The sequence below is a fragment of the Gavia stellata genome, chromosome 24 (assembly GCF_030936135.1).
Source record: "Gavia stellata isolate bGavSte3 chromosome 24, bGavSte3.hap2, whole genome shotgun sequence".
NCBI classification, from domain to species: Eukaryota; Metazoa; Chordata; class Aves; order Gaviiformes; family Gaviidae; genus Gavia; species Gavia stellata.
Window position 1 is genome coordinate 282,316 of NC_082617.1, and position 25,358 is coordinate 307,673.

The following is a 25,358-nucleotide window of genomic DNA, read 5'->3' on the forward strand; positions in this document are numbered from 1 at the left end:
GATAATAGATTTGGTAAGCAGTAACAAAAAGGAACCAGAGCCATCTGAGCTGCTGTATTGCAGGCATAGCTGGAACTGGGCAGGACATGTGGGTCTGGCAGTTGCTTACAGTGTTTTAAGCATGATACAACCTTCGATAAAACTCGGCAAGCTGCAGGGAAGTTTCATACTGCAGTGGTGTCTCCAGCACAGCATCTCACAAGACCAATTGTGTTAGTTTGAAAGAACAAGTAAAGGAAGGCAACCTGACCGCCCTTGGGCTGTATGGGATAGTGCGTGGCAGATGACAGCTCTAGGAGCTCAGTTCATGTAGACCAAATGCAGTGTTAGGAAATGACCAGCTATGAGCTGGTGGAAGAGACATTGAAGAGTTGATCAGCAGCTGTGTCTCTATTGGCAAGTAATTCTGAGCAATTGGAGATCAGTCGATCAAAGCTGAGGGTACTGAGGTCCTGACAGTAACACTGTGTGGTCAGGAACTTTGTTTTCCGGTAGGTTTGGTCTGGTCCCTGGGAGCAAATATTCTTACGTAGAATGAGCTCTTAAGTGGAGACGAGCAGACACGGGCTTCAAGACTGCACTACAGCCCCCAAGCAGAATGCTACTGAGGGCACAGGCAAAAGATGCAGCAACTCTGTGGTGCAGGGGTTGGGGGCATTTTCTCCTAGAGCTTTATCTCTCCTAGGTTTCCTGGAGAGTGCTAGAATGTTAGTAGCTAGCTTGCAACCTGCTGATGGTAAGTACCTTCTGAAATGGTTGCATACCACTCTCAGCCAAATACACCCGTGCTCTGGGAGGCCACAAGCACAGGGTATTCCGGTGGTCCCCTATCAAATGCCTGATGTGAATGGTGTTGCAGTCAGCCTGTGCTGTTCCTTTTGGTCTCAGAAGGCAGTCACCGGTTTTGGGGTTTGCTGAATTGGAGAGGGTAATGCGTTTTTGACACTGCATCTGCAAGGAAACCAGTTCAGTTGGTTGATAATGAGCTGAGAGTTGTTTGGTCCCAGAGGTCTCGGTGTAGGAGCTGAGGTCAAGAATGCAGCAAAGACCCGCTGTCTGACTTGGTGCACCTGAGTAGCCTCAATTTCTTCCCCAGGAAAGCAGGGCTTGAAAGAAGACTTCTTACTTTTGTCCTGTGAAACGTGAGGGTCCAAGAGGAGCTTCCACCAAAGCCTGGCAAAGCTATTTAAGCAGGCTTCCAGGATGCTATTTCAGCAGGCTGCTGCTTATCGCTGTGGAGAATACATAGGCAGGAACTTGCAAATCGGTGTACAGTTTTCCTCGGGGCTGTCCAGATCTAGTTGTGACCACCAAACTAAATACCCAGTAAAGTCAGGCATGTTTTTGCAGTGTCCTTGCCAACTGCTCTATTGAGTGCAATTTCATCAGCTGTCACTACTTAGGTGAGCAAAGTTCAGCTGGCGCATGGCTCCAGTTGTTCTCATTATTTTGGTGTGCGCATTGCGTCCTCTAATCATGGTAAAACTCTCCAGAACGTGGTTTTAAGGTGACAAATTGACCACCAGCAAAGCACTAAACCCAGTAACTTTTGTTTTCTAAGTGTGGCTGTACAAGAGCCATGAAGCGCAGCTGCCGTTGTGCAGAAGCATGTTTTACCTGACTTAGCCCTAAGCATTAAAGCATCGAGTTTTGTTTCTGTCAGCCAAGAGCTGTTTACCTGGTGACAAATCATAACTGCTCATCTTAAATCCACAGTATGCCAACACATTTTCATAATTATTTCCAAGACATTGCACAGACTTTGTCTGGTGAGCCAGGCAAACAGTTACCGAGCTTGGAGTACAACCTGGAGTCCCAGATTGCATTGCTTGTGAACAGAGAGAAGACCTCCTGTTAAACTCGCCTTGATATGCTCCTGTTAATGGCGCTTCATTTCGCTAGGGATTTAATAATTCAGGCTGTAAATGGGATACTCCTTTTGTGTCTTGTTTCCATGCTGTGGTATCACTCCAGTCTGCATTTGCATTCAGATTTTTCCTGTTGTTCTTTTCTTCTTAGAGCAGCTTTCATTGAAATGCTGATAAAACTTGCCCTTTCTTAGGCTAAACCAGGATGCTTTCAAGGTAAAAAAAAAAAGGATTCTGCAAATTGAACCATAACTAGTCCCAGGTCTTGAAAAAGACTTTTATGCTCTATCTGATTTCTAGGCTGTGATCTCATTGAAACAGGTACTGCCTTGACATTTGCATCTCTTGAGGTGAGGTTTCTGGGTGGCAGGAAAAGACAGATTCCTGAGGAAATCAGCATCAGGTTGTGCATGCGAATAGCTGTTACCATTTCTGTGCTCTTCACAAGCCCTTTTCTGATCGTACTGCTAGCAGTTGGACAGCAGTTGGCTGCAGAGAATCGGACGCAGAGCATGGGGGAGATGAGGTCATTTTATGCCATGGGATCTTCTGAGGGCTGGATCTCTGCAGAAGCGGGAGTCAGTCGCTCTGTTTCTGATCCTGTATGTTGTGTTTGTCTTCTGCTGGCTGTGGTTTGTTTGCTCCTTGCTTGCGCAAGTGAGCTGAAGGGAACTAGACTGCCAAAGGAATACAGTCCCCAAATCTCCCGCAATAGTCCTGATAGCTCTCTTTGCCTTGCAGCCCTTTCTCTGTCGATCCCTCCGTCGGGACTCTTGGGATTGGTGACGCCATGCAAGTGACAGTGGAGTTTCACCCGCTGAAGACGGGGCACCATTCTAGGTCCTTGGTAGTTCACTACGACACAGGTAAGTGCTGGGCGCTGCGTGGTGCACGCTTTCTGCGTCCTTCAAAGCAGAGCCCTTTCTAAGCAGAATAACGTTAAGTTTGTTTTGCGGGCAACTTCTAAAACATTTTCTTCCAAAAGCTCTGCATGTTTCAGTGCTTAGAAGTGAACAGATAAGGGGCAGAGGCTGAGCCTGTCCTTGTTCTGTATGTCGTGTGCACTGGTCCCTCGCTGGGGGACCCGGTGTCAGCATGGTGTTCTGCACCCAGCACCTTCTCGTGACAGTCTTCTGCCATCATTCCCCGTTGTCCCAGCCACCTCAATTCCCTCTCCAGGGGTACCTGCCCTGCCCCAGCTTTACCTTGGATAAAAGTGAAGAGTAGTTGGTGTTGAGGGGGTTGTTGAAGTAGATCCCCTCAAATGGGAATGAGATTTTGGAATGCTGTTTTTCTGGGAGTTGCTGAGTGGAGGAGGGAGAAACCTTGACTCTCCATTGCAGTGTGCGTATGCACGCATGAAGTTTTAGTCCATGACAACGCTATGTTTGAAGCGTAATGTGTGGAACACATGTCTCTGTCAGACTCTCTCCAGTGCCTGCTGTCTCTTACACACCTCTGTCCCATGTACTGCTTCTCCATCGTCTTGCCACAGACCTTTTTTTCCATGTTGCCCTCTACCCATCTACAGCCCATGCTTCCCAACATCAGGACTAAAGTAGCCAGGAGTTGAGGACTCTTGGGATTTGGCAGGAAGTGCTCAGTGCCTCCCGAGATAGGTGTGAAATGTATGCTAGGGTACGAGAAGCCAAGATCAGGCCACAGAAATACCATCAGATTTGTAAGTCACTTTAAGAGTAAGTGGGGAGAACTCAAGAAAAAGGTGCGACATGTTAAAATGCTTCTGTCGGCCTTGGTTCAGCAGAGGTATCTCGTGATGCTGAACGAGACGCTTTCTCTGTTGCATGTATGCATTTGGTGTGCGTTTTCTCTTGCTTGAAAGAGAGGTTTGTTTTGTCCCTATTCCTGACTGTTGGTCCTGGGGAGCATGATGTCCTAATCCAGGTGATAGTGTGACGCTTTAGCCCAGCAGTGAACATTTTAGTTGTCTCGAGTTTGTAGGGGTTACAAAAATGCTCCTGTATCTTCCAAACGCTCTTTGTGGCTTTATGAGTTGTCACAGCTTTGTTCAGTATTTGTCAGTTAATGACATATTCCCAGAGAATGGTTTATGCTCACTCTGAGAAGCTCATGGGATGGGTAGCGCTTTCTTGAAAGAGCTACTGAAATTTCGGGTAGAGAAGCACAAAAAAGTGCCTCATTTGTATGCATCTAGAAAATCTATAGGGTAAAATTCCGAGGGCTAGATCTTTCTTTGACTCTTGTTCTTACTGACAAAGAGTACTGGAAAAGTACTACTTTTTCCCTGGAAGAGTACTAGTACTTTTGTGTAATTTCTGACTAAGAAGATTATTTCAGGCCCTCAGGTTCCTGTTTTGTGACAAATCATGACAAGTCTTTCCTTATTCACATTTCCCGGGCCATTCGTGCTTTTACAAACCTCTCCCATCTATCTCCCATACGGATTCCTCAACCGAGAAATCTGTTCAGTCTTCATATAGAAGCTGCTCCATACTTTTAATCACACTTTCTGCCCTTCTCTATTAATTTCAAATGCTTCAGCTAGTTTTTTTGAGATCGGAACTATACCCAGTACTTCAAGACCCACGTGGCCATGGGTTTAGGCAGTGAGGTGACAGTTTTCATAGTGTTTATTTCGTAGTAGTTTGTCTTGATCGTTGTGGAGGATTAGCTTGTGTTTCCATAAACCTGAGTTGTGCATGCTCGAAGCACTGTGCCTCTCTATCTTCCATTTCTTGGGTCCTGGCTCATCTGCTTGCCAATGTATGCCGAGGATTCAGCGCAGGGGAAAGGTAATGCTTATAAAGCATGGCCGTCTCTGTAACTCTTCTGAAGTTCAGTGATTTTTATATGCTAAATTGTCCATTCTAGGAGGCAGATTGTCCAGTCCTTGGAAACATTGCTGGTGTTCTCCCAACGTAACTCAGCTCTGGCCACAAATCCCTGCCACTCCAGACTCCCTTAAGAGCAAAGAAATTGAGGATTGTACAGGCATGAAGGCTGAATTCTCCATGTGCAGAGATGAATGACTGACCGTAGAGATCTACTGTTTTAAGGGCGAGTCTTGCCTCATTCCCCAACCCGGCTCCCAGAATGAATGGGATTCTGCTGTGTTGCCTGGCTTAGGATTGAAGGAGTCCGTCCAGCTCTCCCCTTGTGGTGTTGCATGGCAGCCTTTTAAAGGCAGGTCCATCCCCTGGCTGCCTTGCTGTAAGCCCTGCAGTGAGAAGAAGGCTCTGCCTTTGCAGAGGGATGCCCTCCAGGCCATGGCCGGGCTGCTGCGCTTGTCAGTCGGGGCTGGCTCGGAGGCTTTAAGCACCACTCCCTAGAAATGCCATTTCTGGAGAGCATGTCTGATGTTTGCTGTTTGCATCTCACCTGGGAAACACTCACCCACAACAGGAAGAGTGGGCTTGGTAGTGATGTTTGAGCTCGGTTGACTCCCAGGAGTTCCTTGGTTGGGAAGAATGAAGGTTTGAAAGCTCTGGGAATGAGGGAGCCTTTGGTGGGAGTCTGTTCTGGAGGGTGCGATGCTGGCAGGTACCCCAGCAAGACTCCAGCCATTAATCAGTTGATGTGCACAGGCAAGGCTCTCTCCTCTTCAGCTTGGTCTGAGGTGGAAAGCAAAGATGTCCTCGCTCTGGTCGTTGAATAGCTTGGGAATATGCAGCGTAGACTTGCACCCTCAGGCATAAGCAACAGGATCCAGGCTGAAGAAGTGGGCTTGCAGGACTGTAATGGGCGGGCTGGTGAGGGCCGTGCCCTACCAGTCTCATTTTGACATATCTTCACAAACAGAAAGTTGAGGGTACTGCTTCTACAATACAGTGAAGTTCTCTTCTGCGTGCCATCCTGCGGTGGGCTGTCCCTTCACTTGTTCCTCTGAACCTCCCTTTTCTGCCCACATGCCCCCAGGCATCTTTGCTTGCCAGCAACAAGGGATCCTCAGGAGAGACCCACCACTGGTGGTGTGCCTGCAGGAGACCCTGGTCAAGCTATGACTGTGGTGGGACTCCTCAGAGTCACCTGAATGACTTTGATGCAGCATTCCCCATGACCTGAGTGGGATGGCAACCCAAAGGCCACCTGGGCACGTCTGAAAAATCTCACTGTAAATGCTGTCACGTTGGGGATAAACCTCTACAAACACACCCAGAAATAAGGTGGTTTAGATGGTGTCCAGGACATCCTTGTGCTGTACACAGGCAGCTATCAGGATGAGATAAATGTGCTGATCCGTGGAACTGCTAATACAGCTAAAAGCTGTAACACTTTCTTCTGTTACCTGTGGTTTGCTCTGTTCCTGGTACTTCCATCAGCAAGTGAGGTGAGCAAAGACTGCCCTTTGCTTTGTTGCAGGTGAAGATGTTCACACAAGCCTTTATGGAGCAGCTGGAGATGTCAACATCAGGCTAGACAGGAACTCCTTGGCAGTTGAGAAGACTTACCTCTCGCTGTCAAACCACGGATCCGTGGTCATCCAGAATCGGAGTGAAATCATAGCCCACTTCCAGTGGAAGGCTTTTGCTACACAGGAAGAGGAGGATCAGCGGAAGCTGAGGTTCGTTTGAAAGATTCGCTTCCATAAGATACGCTGCCCAAGGGTAAAACTGACGTGTGGGCTCAGGGGTGTTGGTGCTTTTGAATGGTTTAGGACAGGTAAACCATCCCCAGCATCAGGGTGCGTGTCACTGAGCTTCAGGGTACTGGAGCTCAGCACTTCCCATTCCAGTTCCACCCATACTCCAGCTGAGGAAGATGTTTTGGAGAGGAAAGGTTGGTTGCAATGACTGGATAGCAAATTGGTGGTTTGTGGGAGCACAAACCACTGAGGTCCAGACATCCCTGGGCTACAGAGGGTCCATGAGGCTGAGGAAAGTGTCAGCACTCGTTACCTGGGACGTAATGTAGCTGCAGATAACATAACTATTACGATAGTCACTGCAGTTTCTTCCCCTCCAGCTTTGATAAGGTGGCAGGCTCCTTTTCCAGCAATGTGCAGGGTAGGGTGAAAGTTGAGGCCACCCTGCTGTAGGGTGTTAATTGCCTTGTGCTGCCCTGGTTTCCAGCACAAGGAGATATTTGTGCCCTTCCTTCGAGGCTGGGGAGAGTTTGGAGGTGGAGGGTTCTGCAGGGAAGGTAGGGCAGCACAGGACCTGGAAGTGCATTTGGGCTTCAGCCACCCATGTCTTCATGGTGGTGAGAGATGGGGCAGGTTCTTGAAAGTGTGTCTTTGCTCAAGCTTTGAAATTCCCATTTCAGGCAGCAGAGAAACACTTGCAGCCCGGGGGGGTGAATTGGAAATGACACTTCAAAGCTTGGGTGATTTAGGGAATCCTTGTGTGACTTTTCAGACTTGGATGGATGTAGGTATATAGGAGTTAGTGTGAACCCATAGCTGATCAGGAAACTGCCTTAAAGTGGAGCACTTTCTGAGGGCCTCTGAGCAAATAAAGTGCAACGTAATTAGGTCAGAAATGCCTTGAAGGGCAAAACTAGTTTTCCACTGTTCTCTCTTTTTAATGACACAGTGTGTGACTTCTGTGCACGCTCAGTGTGTTGAAAGGAAACCTCCTGACCTTCTCTTGGTACTTCCCTGGCCCATTCCTTTACCATCTCTTCCCAGCTGCCTGTCTCAGCCTGGACCCTGAGTGTTCCTCTTTCCCCTCAGAAGTAACCAGGTTTCCCCACAGTAGACTTCAACTGGATTTTTCTTTTTTTCTTTTTTTCCAATTACATTTGATCTCGTGCCAGTTTGTGTCTTAGAGTCTGAGCAGGAGGTTTTGTTCTTCCTTACTTGGAAGTCTTAGGGACGGTCATAGCTCTAAGGCCACTGTCCTGCTGTGAGAGAAGCAGGGATCCCCTGGTGGAAGGCAGTATAGGGAACTGGGAGCAGGCATTGTTTGCTTATCCCCGCTGGTCCAAAAAGAAGGAAAAAGAGTGATGCTCGTAACCTGCAGCTGAACCCCAGGTGCTTCTCCCCTTGCCAGTGAAGCCCTGCAGTGGGTGCTCCTTGATCTTTATCTGCCTCCCCCGAGCAGCTCTATGGTGGGAAAAGGCAGTTGAGGTTGGTGGATTCTCCATCAGTTGTGGCAGTGGCTTTGAGCCAGGAGGCTCTCTTGAGGGCTGCTAGCTTTCCAAAACCTCTTCTTAACTTGTGAGTGTGGAGTAAAACTACCTGCCACGCCAGGGAGCAACAAGTGATCATCTGATCCATTTGGGACCCCATGGCTCGGGGTCAGCCCCTTGCTGAGCTGCTGCTGGTGCTGCTGTTCCTCCCCGAGTGCATTGCTGCCCCTGCACTTACCCGGCAGTCTCTGCAAATATGTTGCTTATTGAATTATCTGTTTGGTTTGTCTCTCCCCGTGGCCGCAGGCTGTGTCGCAGGCTGCAGAGGCAGGAAGAGGACAGGACGGATTGCTTCCTCAAGGAGTGCACGGTGGACCCCACTCTCCGAGAACGCCTTTCCCTTCTCTCCCGCACCTTCCGGAACCAGAGGGCAAAGGTGCAAGGAGACTCCATGCTATTCTCCGATGATGTCTTCACCATTGAGCCGATGGTAAGCTGTAGCTGAGAACCTCCCCTCCTCCTCCTCCTGCTCCCCCCTGAATGAGGTCACTTGGCAGATCCCTGCATCAGCTGCCTTGACGTGCCGAGAGAAAAGGTCAGGTTTCTGGTGAGGCTGGGAGAGCTTGTTACAAAAACCACTTCTGAACTGCGGGCTCCTGACAGGCAGCGAGAGCCTGCCTAAAGCTGAGCTACTGCAAGGGCTATAAATAAGTGCTCTTAAAGTGCTCAGGGGTATTGATTATTATATGTAAGGGCACACCTGACGCATACTGTATGGGCAGTAACAAAGGGTATTAGAGCATTGTCAGTTCACATATTGACCTGAAGAATGAAATGGTCCTGTGTGGAAAGGAGGCCAAATTCAGCCCAAGTTTAGTCATGGAAACACCAATCCCTTTGTATAAGCTGGACTTACACCATGTCTGAATCTCCCTTCCAATGGCATCTGTGAGCCTGGACACAAGACTGGCAGGGGTTTTTTTTGAGTTGTATGGCACATAGGTACAGAAAAATCTTTGCTTTTCTGTTTCTGCAAGCAAAACCCCATGTCCTTCAATCAACCAGAGCTCTGATTCTGAGTATTTGCATGGTCTGAGGCGAAGAATGCCTGCTGCCTGAGCAGTGCAAAATCCCTTCTCATCTTGGAGTGAACCCTAGAATAAGCCCAACCTCTTCTTTTTTTAAAATAGGTGAAACTAATTTTTTTTTTTTTTAACCAAGGAAGGGGATCGTGTTCTCTTCTTGGTTACTCCTTTAGCCCATTGAAGGCTGAGAGCCAGCAATGTCAGCACAACTGCAGTTTCACACCACTGTAGCTGACAGCAGCATGGTGTGACCAAGAGACTGTGTCAGAGCAGTAGGAGTATTGTAGAGTGGGAGCTGATGAGCTGAGCATGAAGGGCATCGTGCGATGCATTAGAGTTGATTTTGGAGTGTGTCCCAGGGCTCCTGCTTCGTTACAGTTGGAGTATGACTGCAGAACTAGCTCAACCCCCCCTTGAGCTCCTGAAGTGCATTAAGGTGAGGTCCAGAAGTCTGGCTGCCCACAGTACTGCGTGCTGGTACTCCATGTAATGATGTACAGACATGAAGTGTAGCCAGGTCCCTTTTCCTTAGACTGGCTGGTACCTCTGAAGAAATCCTGCTTGATTTGCTGGAATTTGTTTGCCAGTTGGGTTGCTTCGTTGTAGACCTAATTTAACAAAATGCCTCTCCCGGGTGCCAGTAAAGGTAAGGGACTTGGGACAGTTTTTTGCAGCTGCTTCCAGACTCTCTTATAAATTTTGTTGGCAAGTGTTGCTTGCTCCTTGCTCTTCACTGATGCTCTAAATATAGGCTACAGGGCTGTGGTTGAAAACAAGACATGTAACGTTTGAAGATAAATGGTTTTCTGTCTGCTTCTGTTTTAGGAGGGAGATGTCTGGCCAAATTCTTCGGCTGAAATCAAGGTGATCTTTAAACCCCGAGAAGCCAGAGTGTATCAACAAGCGGTCTACTGTGAAATCTCAGGTACAGCTCCTTTCTCCTGCTTCTGTTACCCATGGTGAAGGCGAGGCACAAATAGTCTTCCAGCCCCCTCGGTTCTCATGTAGTTGCTGGGAAGGGTGGGTGGTCAGCAGGTCAGGGCTGGCACATGCCCGCTGTCCCTGCGGTTTCCAGGTGATCTCCTGTCCAAGGCCAGCCCTCGCGATGCCTGGCTACAAGCTTGGATCACTGATCCCAGACCAACCAAGGCAGTGAAGGGATAAGCTTTCATGCCATGGGTTTGCCAGCATTTGCTCTGCTGTAAGGTGCCTGAAAAGGCCAAAGAATGACACAGCAGAACAGCTTTCGTGGACGAGCACTAAGCCCCTATAGACCATATACTTGCAAGATGAATCTTTATTACACGGATGCATCATCAGACGCCTGAGGCAGCAGGAGCTGAGTTACAAATGTGCTCCCAGATCCTGGATCACCTCCCGCTCCCCAGATGCTGTCAGACCTCAGGTGACTGAGCCCCGCTGAGCGCGGGGTGTCTGCGAAAAGACCACTTCTGGCCAGCCCGTGCTTCTCTCCCTGCGTGGGAATTGTCACCTCGTGGCTCAGCGTCTATGGTGCATACGGGTAGCGTTGCACAGGCCTTGCTGTACTCAGCAGGGTGAACGTCCTCCCTGGGAATCGGAATCCGAGCAGTCCGCTAGACAAGCTTTATGCCCATCCTGTCTTACGGAAGTGCTGTCAAGTCGTCTTCTGGGAGCGGTTACTGTTGATGTGCGTATGGCCGTTAGCAGGGAGCTTCGCCTTGCTTGGGCTCGTACTTCTCGGCTCCTGTGCTGTTGTCTCTGATTGCATCAGTATAGATGGCAGATTTTTATCTTCAGTTCTGTTTTGTGAGCTTTGTGCCTTCACTGAATGGATTTCAAAGCTCATCTAAGTGTGTGGGAAGAAATTCAGAGATCGTGTTTTAAACTCAGCATCCCGTTTTCAGGGTGCAAACTGATCACTAAATTAGAAACCAGCCCAAGGGCATATGTCCTGAGGGAGGAGAAGGGTCCCGTATCTTCTCCCTGGAGCATCTAGAGCCGGTCCCATCCATCTTGGAGTCAGGGACTAGCATTGAGGCAGGCTGGAAAATCCAGGGCAACAGAGGGAATTACTGTACTGAAACGGCAATCTCTCCCCAGGCCGAGAGGCCAGGCTGCCCCTGCGCATCAAAGGTGAAGGCATAGGGCCCCGGCTCCGCTTCAACTTTGACCAGCTGGACATCGGGAAGGTTTTCATTGGATCAGCCCACAGCTATGAGGTGAGCAGGAGGGGTTTGCAGGGGTTGGGCTGGATCCTCATGGCTCCCGGGGCAACGCTGAGCCTCGTGGACCTGGGGGATTCCTGGCAACTGAGGCAGTTGTGAGCAGGGAATATTTGACATACGAGTCAAGTTTGGGGGGTTTCACAGAATCTGGATACTTTTGGTGGGGTCTGAAAGGTGTATATTTTCGTGAAGCCCTAGTCCCTGCTTTTTGGCAATCTCCATTTGAGATCAGCTGGGAGGCTTCATGCAAGAAAACCCGCCTTGACACATGAAAGCAGCACTGGGTCAAAAAGAGAAGTATTCAGAGGCTTTTGTTTCAGCCCTAGATGCAAAGCACCTTTGTACTCTGGCTCTTAAAAAGCAGCTGGAACAAATTTACTGTGTTTGAACTCAAGTCCCTTGCAAAGAGTTTTCAGTTAAGTGCATCCTACCGATTCCTGGGAGTCAGAGGAAAGCCGTCCAGCCTCCTGGCTCCGAGCTGTCCCTAGGAAAGAAATTGGGAGTGCTTCCCCTCGCTGACGAGCCCCTCACCACACTTCGGGCTTGGTGCACCTCTGGCTCTACGAAGAGCAAAGCATTTCTGGAAATGAAGCAAAGGCACTTTCTATATATTTGCCTCCCCCCAATGGTGTCAAGTCTTCTGCAAAAAAAAAGATAGAGCAAGTGAAAGAGGTAGAAGATGAGGCAATACATCATGCCAGACACTTTCAAAACCTTGACTGTGGCAGGGAAGGACAGATTAAGGTGTTTTCTTATGGAAATATTGTGTGCTCTGTGCATTTTTAATGCTGATACTTTATTGATTCTCTCTCTATCAATTTATGATTTTCATTACTTGAGAAAATGTGATGAAGTAGATGAAGCTGTTAGTGCTTTCCTAAGCAGCTAGACTGGAGGTAAACCTCAGCTCAGCGTCGGATCCCTAAGTGCAATTTGTAACGAAGGTGTAAAACACACAAGAGGCGAGAGTAGTGTTCAAGTTACCATTGTGGAGTTTGAATACATGCCTATTTTCAGCAGCAGCTGCAAAGTTGAAAAACAAAGGATGTTTCTATGCTTCTGTCTCAGTTTTTCTGACAGGTTTTGCAAGGACAAAAATTAGGGAAAAGAAATTGAAAGCAGATAGCTAAGTCCACGGAGATGGCAGGATTTCACCCTGCAGCAATCAGAAACTTTACAGCTTTGCTTTGGGTAGGTTTGTTGGTGATGGACAGCGTGCTGGTACTCACAGGCAGATGTGGGCATTTCTCGCCCAACATGAAAAGAGCTGAATTTCAACAAACGCTGCGGGATTGTGTTACTTGTTTGAGGCAGTAGATCTCTCGAGCATTCAACAAAATACGGCTTGGTTCTAAATTTGCAGTTTATTCCAGTAATGGTAAAATCTTAGATGGTGGCTGTGTATATTTAGGAAAGAGAATTTCTTTGGAATAGATGGAGCTGCTATGCACCTCACGCTCATTCTTTCCTGACATGTCTGTTGGAGCAAAGACTAAGAAAGTATCACCTTAAAGAAGAAAGAAGAGAAACCTAACTTCTATACTGTAGCAGAGTTGGGGAGTGCTTCTGAAGTTGGTTATAGTGCTGGCCTGAGGGGTCTTCTGCATGCAGTGAACTTGTTGGCTGCAGTGGAAGCTGCCCATGTTCTGCCCTTGGCAGGACCAGGCTCATCAGGAGCAGAAGCAGTTGTGTGATGACCCGCTAGTAACCGCCCTTCGTTGCTCTTAGGGACAGGTCTGAATCAACTCGCTGATGCTGAGCAGGTCCTCTGCACTGCAAGTCAGAGTGGACTGCTCTGTATCAGTAGAATAAACCCAGCGTGACTCTGTTTAGATGAAGTTATCACTGCTTTGCATGTAAAAACCCAAAGGCAGAACTTGTCCTGTTGCATATTCTTTGGCTTCTGCCAAGCAGCAGCACACGGCGTCTTCTGTCTTTTTACAGATGTTACTTGTTTAATGGGAAAACAAGTCAGCCTTGTGTGAGAAAGGAAGATTCCTTATGTATTTCCATTTCGCTTTCTTGCTGCTGCAGGCGGTCCTGTTTAACAAAGGAGCCATCGATGCTTTCTTCCAGTTGGTCCCTCCAGCTACAGCTCTGGGCTCCTGCTTCACCTTTCTGCCCCAGGAGGGCACCATTTTGCCAGACGGGCTCCAGGTGATCCGGATCTCCTTCAGTTCCACCATCCTGGGGCAGTTCACAGAAGAATTCAAGTTCAGTGTGAATGGATCCCCTGAGCCTGTGACCTTGACTATCAGGTGAGGAGGGTTATAGGAGCTTGGTGGGCACATCTGTAGCTCTCTCTGGGTAATCAGCTCCCCCCTACCTCATTTTATGATGGAGCAGAGAAAAAAGGGGTTGTCTAAGGTCTTTGTCTTGGCTCAGATCCTAGCACCCCCCCACTAAGAGCCAAGGCTTTTTAACCTTGACTCCAGTTTGAACCTTGCAATTGCAGCAGCCAAGAAAGTGTAATTGTCTGCGAGAGGGAATCATAGAATGGTTTGGGTTGGAAGGGACCTTTAAAGGTCATCTAGTCCAACCCCCCTGCAGTGAGCAGGGACATCTTCAAGTAGACCAGCTTGTTCAGAGCCCCGTCCAGCCTGACCTTGAACGTTTCCATCTACCACCTCTCTGGGCAACCTGTGCCAGTGCCTCACCACCCTCATTGTAAAATATTTCTTCCTTCTATCTAGTCTAAATCTACCCTCTTTCAGTTTAAAGCCATTACCCCTTGTCCTATCGCTACAGGCCCTGCTAAAAAGTCTGTCCCCGTCTTTCTTATAAGCCCCCTTTAAGTATTGAAAGGCCACAAGAAGGTCTCCCCGGAGCCTTCTCTTCTGCAGGCTGACCAACCCCAACTCTCTCAGCCTTTCTTCATAGGAGAGGTGTTGCATCGCTCTGATAGTTTTCGTGTCCCTCCTCTGGACCTGCCTCAACAGGTCCGTGTCTTTCCTGTGCTGAGGACTCCAGAGCTGGACCCAGTACTGCAGGTGGGGTCTCACCAGAGCCAAGTAGAGGGGCAGAATCACCTCCCTTGAGCTGCTGGCCACCTGTGACCATGCTTCCTCTGCTCTCAATACGCAGTTTAACTTTCAAAGTCTTGGGTTCCTCTGGGAAGCAGCTTTGCCTTCATGGTTGAGCCAGGGTGGCTCTGTGACTTTCTAGGACACTGTTTGCCCAGAATTTGGCAGCAGCAGATTCCTTTTGTGACCCTTTGACATCTCTGTGTGAGGACCGTGGGGCTTTAAGTGACTACCCGTGCTGGAAAAAAGTTTGACTGGAGGCCGTACGGGAAAGGTGTGGAGATGCCTGCTGCCCTGTCCCGGTACCCAGGAGCTGAAGTGACTCCTTGCTACAGGTAGCTCATTCCCCCTTGGGCCATGGCAGACAGTGTGATGGTATCAGCTTTGGGCAGTAGACGGTCTGGGACGTCCCCCTGAACACCCAGCAGGGCCAAGAGGGCTTTGGAGAGGGGCCAGCCTGGGTGATTCTGCAGCCAGAAGCAGTGTTTTTAAAATCCTCTGTTAACATTCCATACAAAATGGGTAGCAGCAGCCTCAACATCATCTCTCATGCTAATGCGTTGGGACAAGCTGTCCTCCCGGCTCTTGTGCAGTGAGTGCTACGGTACCTCCTTTCTGCAGCCAGAAACGTGCTGATGCAGGAGACAGGAAGCTCTGGAGCAAGTACTGTCACAAGGACTCGGGCATCATCCCCTGGGCTGGTGCCATTGCAAAAGAGAATCCTGACCGAGCAAGAGGGGAGAAGGGGGAAAAAAAAAGCTGATGAAAGGAGAGGCAAAGCTCATTTCTCAGGACCACAGCTCATTTCTCAGGACGACAGCAGCATGCGAACTTGTCCCAGCAAGTCTTAACCACGAGCTGCTGGGATCATGTGGTGTAGGCAGGGAAGCTGATGCTGGGTGCTCTGGAGCTTTGGGGCTGGCTGAAGTGGTCCTTTTTTCCCCACTGGTGCCCTGGCTGCCAGTGCCCAGCATGTCCTCCCCTTCTCTGTGGCCGCTCTGCCCTGTTCTGCCAGCACGGCCCTGAGCTCGGTGCAGACCTTATGTCTCAGTGAAAGAGGATTGCTGGTTCTTCTTTATTTATTTCTTCCCCATCCTTGTATTCCTCCTTTCTAGGTGGTGGCTCCTATGCAGCCCATCTGAGGGTACCCCAGCATGCCCACCTGCTCCGGTACAGCTGTCCCTCAGCAGTAATTCTCATTGCAGTCCACTCTGCTCTGAGATGTCATCTGCCTCCTTGATTTCTGCCTTGCCTTAGTTTCAAGCATCCCTATCCAGTCCTTATCTCTCATTCTCCAGGCCCACAGCTCAAGCTGTTTGTTTTCAAAGGCCTTTGAGATGTCCACCCACCAGGTGAAGCTGAGCCTCCCTCGTTGGGAAGTTTTAAGCACTGGATTTAGTCCTCCATGGAGAAAAACTCCCAGCTCTTTTGAATGGAGGCGAGCTGGCTGGTGGGAGACTGGGTTGCAAAGGAAGGAAGGAATGGGGATGAGTGTTGAAGCGGTTCCTCTCCCACCTTGTGTTATCCTTCGTGCTCTGCAAGGACCCTGATCTCCCTTCACAAGTGCATTATTCACAAGTGCTACTGTAAAACGCGGTAGTTGCCAAAACCACCGCCTTTTCCCCCATTTTTTTTTGCAAGCTGTACTGTTGTGAGCTGTGGTGCACAGGGCTCTGGTTGGCTCCTTGCTCGAGCCTTCTGGGCAGTCATTCAGGTTTAACTTCCCTGAGCACAGATACGGCACACTCAGCAGAAATGGCAGCCATTTCTCCGCTTGCCTGGCAAGGCTCATCCTTGGCATTTTCCCAGTGTGATCCCCAGTCATGGTTGGTTTGGAGGTAGTTTTCCATCGTCTCGTGGCAAGTGCTGTGGCGGAAAGCATGCCTGCTCCCTTTGCTGTGTCCAAAGCAAGGTGTTAGGGCTTGGGCGGTTAGGTCTGGTTATGTGAGGTCCTTGGAGAGGGAACTTCATCATCATCATCAGGGATTTGCTCCCTGACTTAGTCTTAGGAACTGCTTCAGCTCCAAGAATCGAGAATTAGTATTGGATTGAAACTCCTGAAAGTCAGTTTTTGAGGGCTTTTTGACTATGCAATCAGAAGATGCCCAAACCATAGGTGATTCTTCTTGGGAAGGAACCCAACCTTACAAGGTCCTGAATGCTTGTTTCTTTGGTGTTTAGAAAGGGATGCTGGAAATGGGACACCATAGATGAACGCAGGTCCCTCCTGCGGGATGCTTGAGTCTGGTCATGTGCCAAACAGAGTCAGTGGCAGTCCTGTGACTAAAACTAGAAGGCACTGTTCACTGTGGTCCTTGATTTTTAACTAAGAGGCAGAGCTGGCATTGATTGGCATCAGCCATGAAATAAATTAATGGCTGTTGTGCAGCTCCAAGTGCTGATTTCAGGGGATTTTGGTGAGTTTTGGAGTTTGGAGCCTGGCTGCTGAATTTAAGGACAGGTGAGGAGGTGTGGTGGGTTCAGACACCCGTGTTCGGTGGTTGGAGACGTGTGTTGCTCTTGGATGTGTCAGCTGGTGCACTGGTGACAAGCTGATCCTCTCCCCCAAGATTCAGCTGTCCGCTGTGTAGAACTGTTGCTGCTGTTGTTGTGGCCAGTGGGTGTCTGGGAGCTCCCCTGGCTTCATGCCTCCAAATCCTGCATGCCTCATGATTGCATGGATCAAGATGATCTGAGGCCAAGATGTTCATATACTCCATGGGAATACCAGTTCCAGCAAAGAAATACCAAAGCAGAGAACCTGCAGCTGGCAAAGCTAGTACAATGGGTCCAGTTTTGCGTGGAGACCTCTGTGTCATCACGTTACAGATGGGGAAACTGAGGCACGGAGCCATCACTTGTTCAGGGTCCTTCATCAGGCCAGCAGCAACTTGGGGGCATACCCTGCCTGAGATGGTGCCCTAAGGCACATCAGCAGCTATCAGCTGCTGACCACTTTGCTTTGGCTGTCTCCTGTCCACATGGATGCTGTGCTGAGCAGAAAGGCGACGGGTTGATTTGAAACCCGCTGTGGTGCTGAGACCAGCTTTTATCCCTCCGAGCAGTAACGAAAGCCGAACACTTTGCATTTCTCTTTAACCAAACCAATGCCTCCTCTGCCTGTCTTTGTCCTCACAGGGGCTGTGTCATCGGACCGACTTTTCATTTCAACGTACCTTCCCTCCGCTTCGGTGACGTCTCCTTCGGTGAGTGTTCCCTGGGCTTGGAGCATAGGTTGAGAGGTCTGTGCGTGACCAAAACAGAGCACCTGAACAGAAGAGCACTTGTCACTTGTGTTCCTCCGTAGCAGCCTTCGAGGTGTTAAAACCAGGGCTGCTGGTGGCTTAGGCAGTGTTGTGCCATCATGAGGTCAGATAGGACCAAAGGAACAGAAAGTCAGTGTTTTCTGGTGTCCCTCATAGTCTGTTCAGCCCCAACCTCCCAATGCTTGGCAGCAGAATGGCTGTGAAAGTCCTTGTGCCAGAAGGGCCCAGGGGATGGGACTGCAGGAGAAGGGAGTTGAAGCCCCATGCTAGCCTGTAGCTGCTCTGGGTGAATGTGCGTGTTGCAAGGGGAGGGCACCATTTCCCCACCTGACCTTCAGTGTGAGATGTTGATGAGTGCTGTGAGGGCACCTCATTCTCTCCTCCCAGGTAATATGCCCAAGCAATAGCTCGGCATCGGGCACTGATGTCCTCTGAGATCTGGGCTCCTTCTCCTTCCCTGCCAAAAGCCCAGGTCTGCTGATGGAGCCAGTGGCTGAGCGTCCAGAGCATCTCCATTAAAGTGCAGATTCTCGTTCTCCACCTCCGTCTCACAAAAGGCTTTGTACTGAGATGTTCTAAAGTTGAATTGTGAAATCAATTGTGATTGAAGGGCCATTATCATTCTGCACCCAGGATGCCTCTGTGTTTTCATGCTGCTCATGGACTTTCTAAGAAAACTCATTACCTTTCCTGAGCTGCTTCCTCCCCTCCCTACATCACCACTCTGCCACTTCTTTATTTCCTTTTGAATAAATAAAACCAGAAATGCACCAGGCAGAAATACGGTTATGTAATAGGAGCTTCATCCTACTTAATCTGATTTCGTTAATAAGGCCTTTTGAGCTGAAGGCAGCTACTGTATTTTTGCTTCTTTTAGTTCTGCTGCTGACTGTTGTCTGCATCTGGAGACTTCGGTCTCCTTTGGGACTGTGAAGTCTGTGTTTGTCCTTTCTGTGTGTCTCCTGCCTCCCTGCTGGAGTAGTTGCTGGAGGTGGGCAGTGGTCACTGTCGATGGGCATGGATGAACTACCTGCTGTGTCTGCAGTTGGTTTTCCTCCCCATCTGTGTTCAAGTAACGCTTGGTAAGCAGGCCATGGGAGATGTCTCCTTCTCACAGAGCTGGCCGTCCAAGGCAGATGTCCACTCCAGAGCAGGTTGTGGGCTGATGTCCTGTCTCTGCAGCACATCCCCACCAGGTGTGGTTGTATCACTGCTTTTCCATTATGGAAAGCAAGTATCCAAGCTAAAGTGATGTAAACCCTTGCGGGCAGTAACCAAAGCCAGTGTGCAGCATGGATGTGATGTCCCCGTTTGTTAGGTAAGGTGAGACACGGTTCCTGCTAATTTCTAAGCAAGCATCAGGCTTGCCTCCTGTGAAGTGGGCTGCAGGTTGTCACGAGCTGAGTCTGATTGCCACCAAACAGGAGATGCCTTGAGGATGCTGCCTAGAGAAACTGCATTAGAGTGCTTTGCATCGTGCTGTAGTAGCCAATTGCATCCATCCTTTCTTTTACTGGAGCTTCTCCTCGATGACAATACACTGCTTTTATATATTGAAAACTGTGGGAGTGTTCGTGGAGTTAACAGGGAATGTTACGGACTGAATTTTCAGAATCAATGGTCTGTCTGGATGTACGGTCATAAGCGAGAAATAACTGATGCTGGTTTTGGGGCATGTGAGAGCGCTCCTCAGGTAAAGAGAGACAAAACTCTGGTGTTCGGCATCGCTAAGAGTGGGCATTGCCAAGGAAACAATCTCTGTGATCAGCATAAAAGAGAGCTTAAGTGACAATTCCTTGCTTAGCTTCTCAACTAGCTGTGATTCAGACTGAAAAGAGCTAAACTCCAGGCACAGTTTTATCCTAACAGGATATTCACACCAGGACTCAGGGGGATAACTGGGGCGTAAATTCGTATTTGTGTCATTTCCTAGGCTTTCCTCGCACCTTGTCGTGTTGCCTCACTAACACCTCCTTGGTGCCCATGACCTTCAACCTTCGCATTCCTGGGGACGGCTCGGGAGAGCCCAGTGTTACCAGTTTTGTTCCTGTGTCGGACAACTCTCACTCATACTGGAGAAGGGGAGCCCAAGGTCTTGTGAAGCCAACCGAATTTACCATCACGCCGTGCAGAGGGACCATCCGCTCCCAGGGGGTCGTGGATATCCAGGTATGGGAAGAGTCCGGCCATACGTGCTTCAGCAGGTGGAGCTGAAGCTTCACTGATGCATGAGAGGGCTTTAGTGCTGCCAGCATAACGCGAGTAAGATATATGCATTAGTGTTAGGCTTTTGTTGGCTGGGTTACTCTGGGACGTTTCAGAAGGAGCACCGTTTTGTTTCCAAAATCCTAAGCGGAAGGTCTTGTACCATATAGTCAGGTACAGAAGCCACTGCTGTGTTTTTGAGAGCTGCTTAGAGCGATCTCTTGGATTTAAAGTGGGCAGAGGAAGGATGAGGACAGAAGGTGGCTGTTAAAAAGAGATATGTCATTGGATAAAGCAGTTTGCCTTTCTTCCCAGTCTAATTTCTCCTGTCCTGTTGAGCAGGAGGAGCTGTATTCACTGCAGCGATCCCCAAGGGGGACTGCAAAAGCTCTGGCAGCCGTGAACTGCACAGCATCTGCTGGGCCACGTTTTGCTCTCAGCTTGTCCCTGTAAAGCTGAACTCATTCTGTTCAAGGCAACAGATGTCCTCTGGATTTATGCTATTCTAGTTGAGATTACAAACTGGTCCCTTAATTTTAATGCAGTGGTGAGTAGAGCATTAGTCTAATTGTGCTTTAATTTAGCTTGCATATACCCTGATAACTGCATGGTGTATTTAGCAAAGCAGATCTTGTCAGAACACTTTTATTACTTGCAGAGCCTGTGCTCTGTACATGGACCAGCAGAAGAATTAGGGCAAAATCCTCCCTTTCCTTACTGTGGAAGGAGAACCGGAGGACACCACACATGGACGATGGCTTTTGGGAGCGATGAAGTATTTGATGGTCTTCTCTTCCCCCAGGTCACCCTGTGTTCCAACACCATGAAGAGATACGAGCTGGCACTGGTGGTGGACGTGGACGGTGTTGGCAAGGAGGTGTTGGCATTGCCTCTCACAGCCAGGTATCACCGCTTCCCTTGCAGCTCATCGTCTCTCCTCGTGCACCCCCCACCAGCACACTGCCTTGAACGCGGTTTTCTGTCTCCGTCTCCAAATGAGAAGCGTTGCTTAATGAGCTAGTTCTACCCAGCTAGCTAGGAGAACAGCAGTGCTTTGAAAGCAGCCCACGTTGAGAAGCACCTGTGCTCAACAGACAGGCATGGGGCTGAGCCTTTTTCTAAAGGGAACAGTAATTATGTTCATGTTTGGCCTGGCTTTTGGTGCTTGAGGTGTAAGAAATTTCCCAAGGGCTGCCCCTCCTTCTTCCTGCAAGTGGTGGACTTGTGCTGGGTTGCGACCAAAATGCAACATTCGTTTGGGATGCAGCCATCAGCCTGCTGAAAGCTGGTGTCTGGTTCAGTTAACGAAGGCATGTGCAAATGGGGAAGGGGCTTGTGTCAGGACTGGTGAGGGGAAGTAGAGGCAAGATGTTAGGACAGGGAAAATAGTCCTTGATGTGGAAGGTGAGCTCAGGTTTCTCTGCTTTCCTCTGGTTCTTCTGAGACATAATGTTCTCAGATTTAAGCCAAAAGCTGTTCTTGCTGCAGCCAGATTCGATGCTGTTGTGCTGCAGTGGGTGTCAGTTGAATTGCAAGAGGCAGAGTCTTCCAGTCAGTGCCTGGGCTGCAATTCCGTAAAAGAAGTTCAAATGGGAGCAGACAGTGTATGGACCCGTGAGGGTCAAGGAGCAAGGTGGCTACAGAAGTGGGGAAGGGGTGGCCAGCCACTGCGTGAGGCAGGTGGTGGCTTGTGCCCTCTGCTGCTGGGGTAAATGGCTGAGTTTTCAGGCAGGGCAAGAGAGGTATGGGAGAGGAGGGAGTAATTTTTACTGAGATTCTGGGGTCTTGTGTTCCCTGAGGCTTGGTGAGCCCTGGTCATGGGTGGGAAGGCTCCCCTGGAGCTCATGCCTTGCTGGGAGCGTCAGGAGGGTGCAAGGTGTCTTTGCAAGCCTCCTGGGGCAAAGGTGCCCATCAGACAGCTCTGGGACAGGGCACAGTGCTCTGCCTGGGCACTTGGCAGCCTCTGCAATGCTGAGACTCAGGGTTTGCTCCTCCTTTACAAGAGGTTGTTGTATAAAAAGAAATTGAAGGCAATTGATTGCTGTAGGGGTCTTAAACGTCCATTTGACAGTGACACGTGTTATGCGTCATTTCATGCTATTTGGGGAGTAAACAAATTCTACATTCTCTCAGTATCTCCAATTCCCTTTTGGTCATCTCTTTGCCTAGATGCGTCGTTCCTCGGCTGCGAGTGCTCAACCCGGTCGTGACATTTGGACGGTGCTTTCTAAAGTACCCGTATCAGCAGATGCTGACGCTTGAGAACGACAGCAATCTCCCAGGCTGCTACGCAGTTCTTCCTCAGGTTTGGCATCGCATCCACCTCCTTTCCTCCAATGTTGTCAAGGGGTATATTAGGAAAAAAGGAGTTTTGGAGAAGACCTTGCTGGTTTCTAGTCAAACCTAAAGGTTTGCTGAGAACAGGAACCTACCTGAATAGAAACTTTAGAAAGCAGTTAAATAGGAACCTGCCTGAATATAAACTTTAGGAAGCAGTTCATAGTCTAGTCTTTGGGGTGCTTTCCCGTAGGAGAACTTAGAAGGTCATGAAAGGCTGCTGCAAGGAGGCTGCCAGCACAGGAGCAGGTGTTTGTGCATGCAGCAGCTCTCGGACCCCCTCAGGATGCTAAGCCCATACTAGTCTTGCATCTGTTTTTGTGCCTTTCTGCTTTCTCCTAGGGATTTTTAAAAATGTGTGTGAATTGTCATTGTGGCAGATGTCAAGGAGTTCAGAGTGACCTTTGAGGAAGCTTTAAAGTTGGTTTTGATTCTGTGCCTTATAGGAACACAAGAAGGATGCTCCTGTGTGGTACTCCAGCCCCACGCCATGCGGGATTATCCAGCCTCGCAGCTTGGTGGAGGTCCCGGTTACACTGGAAGCCCAGGTGACGGGAGAGCAGGACACAGTGGCTCGTGTCGCGGTGTTTGGGAGCGAAGGATCCCCGCTGGTGAGTGCTAGGGGAGATGTGTGCCTTTGTGCGACTCATCTTGGTGGGGCATAAAGTGTACAGGGATTCTTCCTGGGAAAACAAGAACTTGTAATATATGGCTGGTGTGGACAAGGAAAGAAGGGATCCGTGGCATGAGCAATGGCTCATGCCCAGAGAAGAGGAGGGATGGTATTCTCTAAGGTGGTAATCCAAGTGTCTGACACAGCATTTCATTATGGATATGTGAGGTGGGATAACAAGCCCAGTCTAAAACGCAGCACGATCCCTGCCTCTCCTACTCTGCTGTATTATTAGATGAGCAGCAACCGCTACTTCATTAGGACTTTTGCTCAGGAGCGCACAGGGACCTCCCTGAATCCTTCTAAAGCAAGCACGTAAGAAAACATGCTGAAGTGATGTTTTGTCCAAAGCTGGATTTAAGCTTTTCTGAAGTCAGGCCCATCATGTTTGAGAAATATCCGTCAAATCTCTTTGCCGAAAGTCCCAGCCGAAGACACGTGAGTCTCCACACCATCTGCATACACAACAGCAGCAGCGACAACAAAATGCAGTCAAGAGACCGTTGTATGTAGTGTCCTGGCTTCATCTAGCTGAAATCTAGATGAAATTTAGTTACACTTTAAATGAAAATGATACTAACTTTTGAAGCAGCTGTTTTAAAGTGTCTTGTCATCTGTCTGAGCATGAAGGAGGATGTCAGAGGATTGCTGGGAACCTGAAGCTTTCTGTAACAGAAAGGAAGGCTGACATGTTGAAAGTAGTTGAGGGATTTAAACTTCCATTAAAAGGACTGGAAATGATGCTGCTAAATCCCCTGGATGCCACTGAACCTCTCAACCCAGGCCCTTGTGGGTGTGCAATGTAATGCAGTCAACGGGAAGGCCAGGCAACGCAGGCTTTGCAGGGAAATGTGAAGGTTGACGAAAGAGTTGCTCGTAAATATAAGGCATGCTTCCCTTCAAAAGAAGGGTTTCCCCCCACTAGAATTTATGTCTGTTATTCATATAATACCAGGAATACACACAAGCACAAATCAGAGGCAAGTAACTTGCATGATCTGTACTCTGAAGAGCCTGCTTTGCTTCTGACTTGTGCTGGTTGTCACAGGCGTCACTTTGGGAGTGTTAACGAAGTTAGTCTCCAAGTGGGGCTGTGCAGCAGCAGAAGTCAGGGAGGGTGGTTTGGAGCAAGACTGAGCAGGAAGAGGGGTGGGAGCAGGCACAGGGTACAGGGAAGAGAGCTAACAGTGTGGAGGAGGTGTGAAAAAGCAAGCGTGGGAAACCGGGTTTTTTTATCCCCTGATACCGGGAGCTTGTGGCTTTCAGATGGGATGGCTCCAGATCCCACACGTGCTCCAGGCCTTCTGTTTCAGTCTTACCACACTGAAAACTTCAAACCACCCTAATTATCCCTCAGTCTAGGAGTACCCTTAGAGCTGTCTAATCTTTTTCAACTTTCCCTGTTCTTTTTGATCTTTCCTACCTGCTTCCTGGAGCAGAAGATCCATTTAGTGAGCGTTGGAGAAGGACCAGTTGTCTCCGTGCACCCGAGTAAAATAAATTTTGGCCGTATCCAAGTTTTACAGGATGCTTGCCAAACTCTCCGCCTCTGCAATCAGACTGTCATCCCTGCATCCTTCTGGGCAGAGATGGTAAGTATCTGTGGGGCTCTTTTCCAGCAAAAATGGTCCATAGCAGCCTGTGACTTGACCTTTCTATGCAACATTTCCATATTGCATTCTGAGAGAGAAAGGGAGATATTCCATCACAACGCGGGAAGAGGAGCCTGGCTCTGGGGGCGGTTTTCTCTGGGGAACCCCTCAGTAAAATAGAGAGTTTGCATAGATGTTTGAGCAGAAATGAGTCTGGATCACTTTTACAAGTTGTCCCTTTGTTTTGTGGAAGTTATTTAGCTCTGAGAGTCATGCTTTTGGAGCTCTAGGTGATAAAGGGAACCCTGTGGCCCTTTGCTCCTGAAAGGGCATGGGTTTCCCTGTGGTTTCCCTGTTCCGTCTGCATCTGCTTTGCCTCAACCTCCAGCTGACGACAGAGACTAGGGTGTGAGGTCTGTCCTCCAACTGCTGGTGGTGAGGTGAGTTTCACCCCTACTGGGGGTCACCCCAGCTGGGTTGTTGCCCAAAGATGTGCTTGTAAGGGTGGTGTAGCGACGGAGTCTGTGGACTCCGTAGCGTTGCAGAGCATCTCTGGAGACTAGCTGCAGAAGAAGGTTATTTAATTCATGGAGGCTGCCTAGTGTGACAAGCTGCCTAGCAGGAGGAGAGCTTGGCTGCTTCCCTGGCAGGGGGAGCGGGGCTGATGCAGGCGGGAAGGACTCGGGTGCTGAGGCTGGGTGGGATGTGCTCCCCACTGGAGGGGGGATCGAGGCAGGAAAACAGGGTTTGGAGGGGGTTTGTGCTTCTCTGTGCTAGGTGGGTTGAAGTTCTGGGGCTGGTTAACCCAGGCTGAATTTCCCTCTTGCTGCTTTTGCAGCTTGTTTGCTCTAGTTTCTGTGCCCAGGAGCATCAACATAACCACAAAGTGGGGGATTCCCAGGGCAGCTTTCTTTGGCTCCACAAGGAAAATCTGCTTTCCATCTCTGCAGAGAGCAAGCCACCTCGGATGGGTGGTACTGGTGTATAAATGATGGGGTTTGCATGCTTGTACCCAAGACTGACCTGCAGAGCTCCATTTAGGTCCTGCCAT

At 49.3% G+C, this 25,358-nt stretch overlaps 1 protein-coding gene across 1 annotated transcript in view; it reads left to right on the forward strand.

Moving 5' to 3' along the window:
* Positions 1–25,358, forward strand: part of LOC132319072 (hydrocephalus-inducing protein homolog) — a 45,956-nt gene that overhangs the window by 16,202 nt on the left and 4,396 nt on the right. The window contains exons 6-17 of the mRNA XM_059828818.1: positions 2,610–2,734; positions 6,210–6,411; positions 8,226–8,409; positions 9,830–9,929; positions 11,087–11,205; positions 13,246–13,469; positions 17,373–17,440; positions 19,434–19,669; positions 20,508–20,608; positions 21,875–22,010; positions 22,489–22,653; positions 24,155–24,307. Of these exons, the coding sequence (XP_059684801.1) occupies positions 2,610–2,734; positions 6,210–6,411; positions 8,226–8,409; positions 9,830–9,929; positions 11,087–11,205; positions 13,246–13,469; positions 17,373–17,440; positions 19,434–19,669; positions 20,508–20,608; positions 21,875–22,010; positions 22,489–22,653; positions 24,155–24,307 (1,813 nt within the window). The remainder of the gene's footprint in view (positions 1–2,609; positions 2,735–6,209; positions 6,412–8,225; positions 8,410–9,829; positions 9,930–11,086; positions 11,206–13,245; positions 13,470–17,372; positions 17,441–19,433; positions 19,670–20,507; positions 20,609–21,874; positions 22,011–22,488; positions 22,654–24,154; positions 24,308–25,358) is intronic.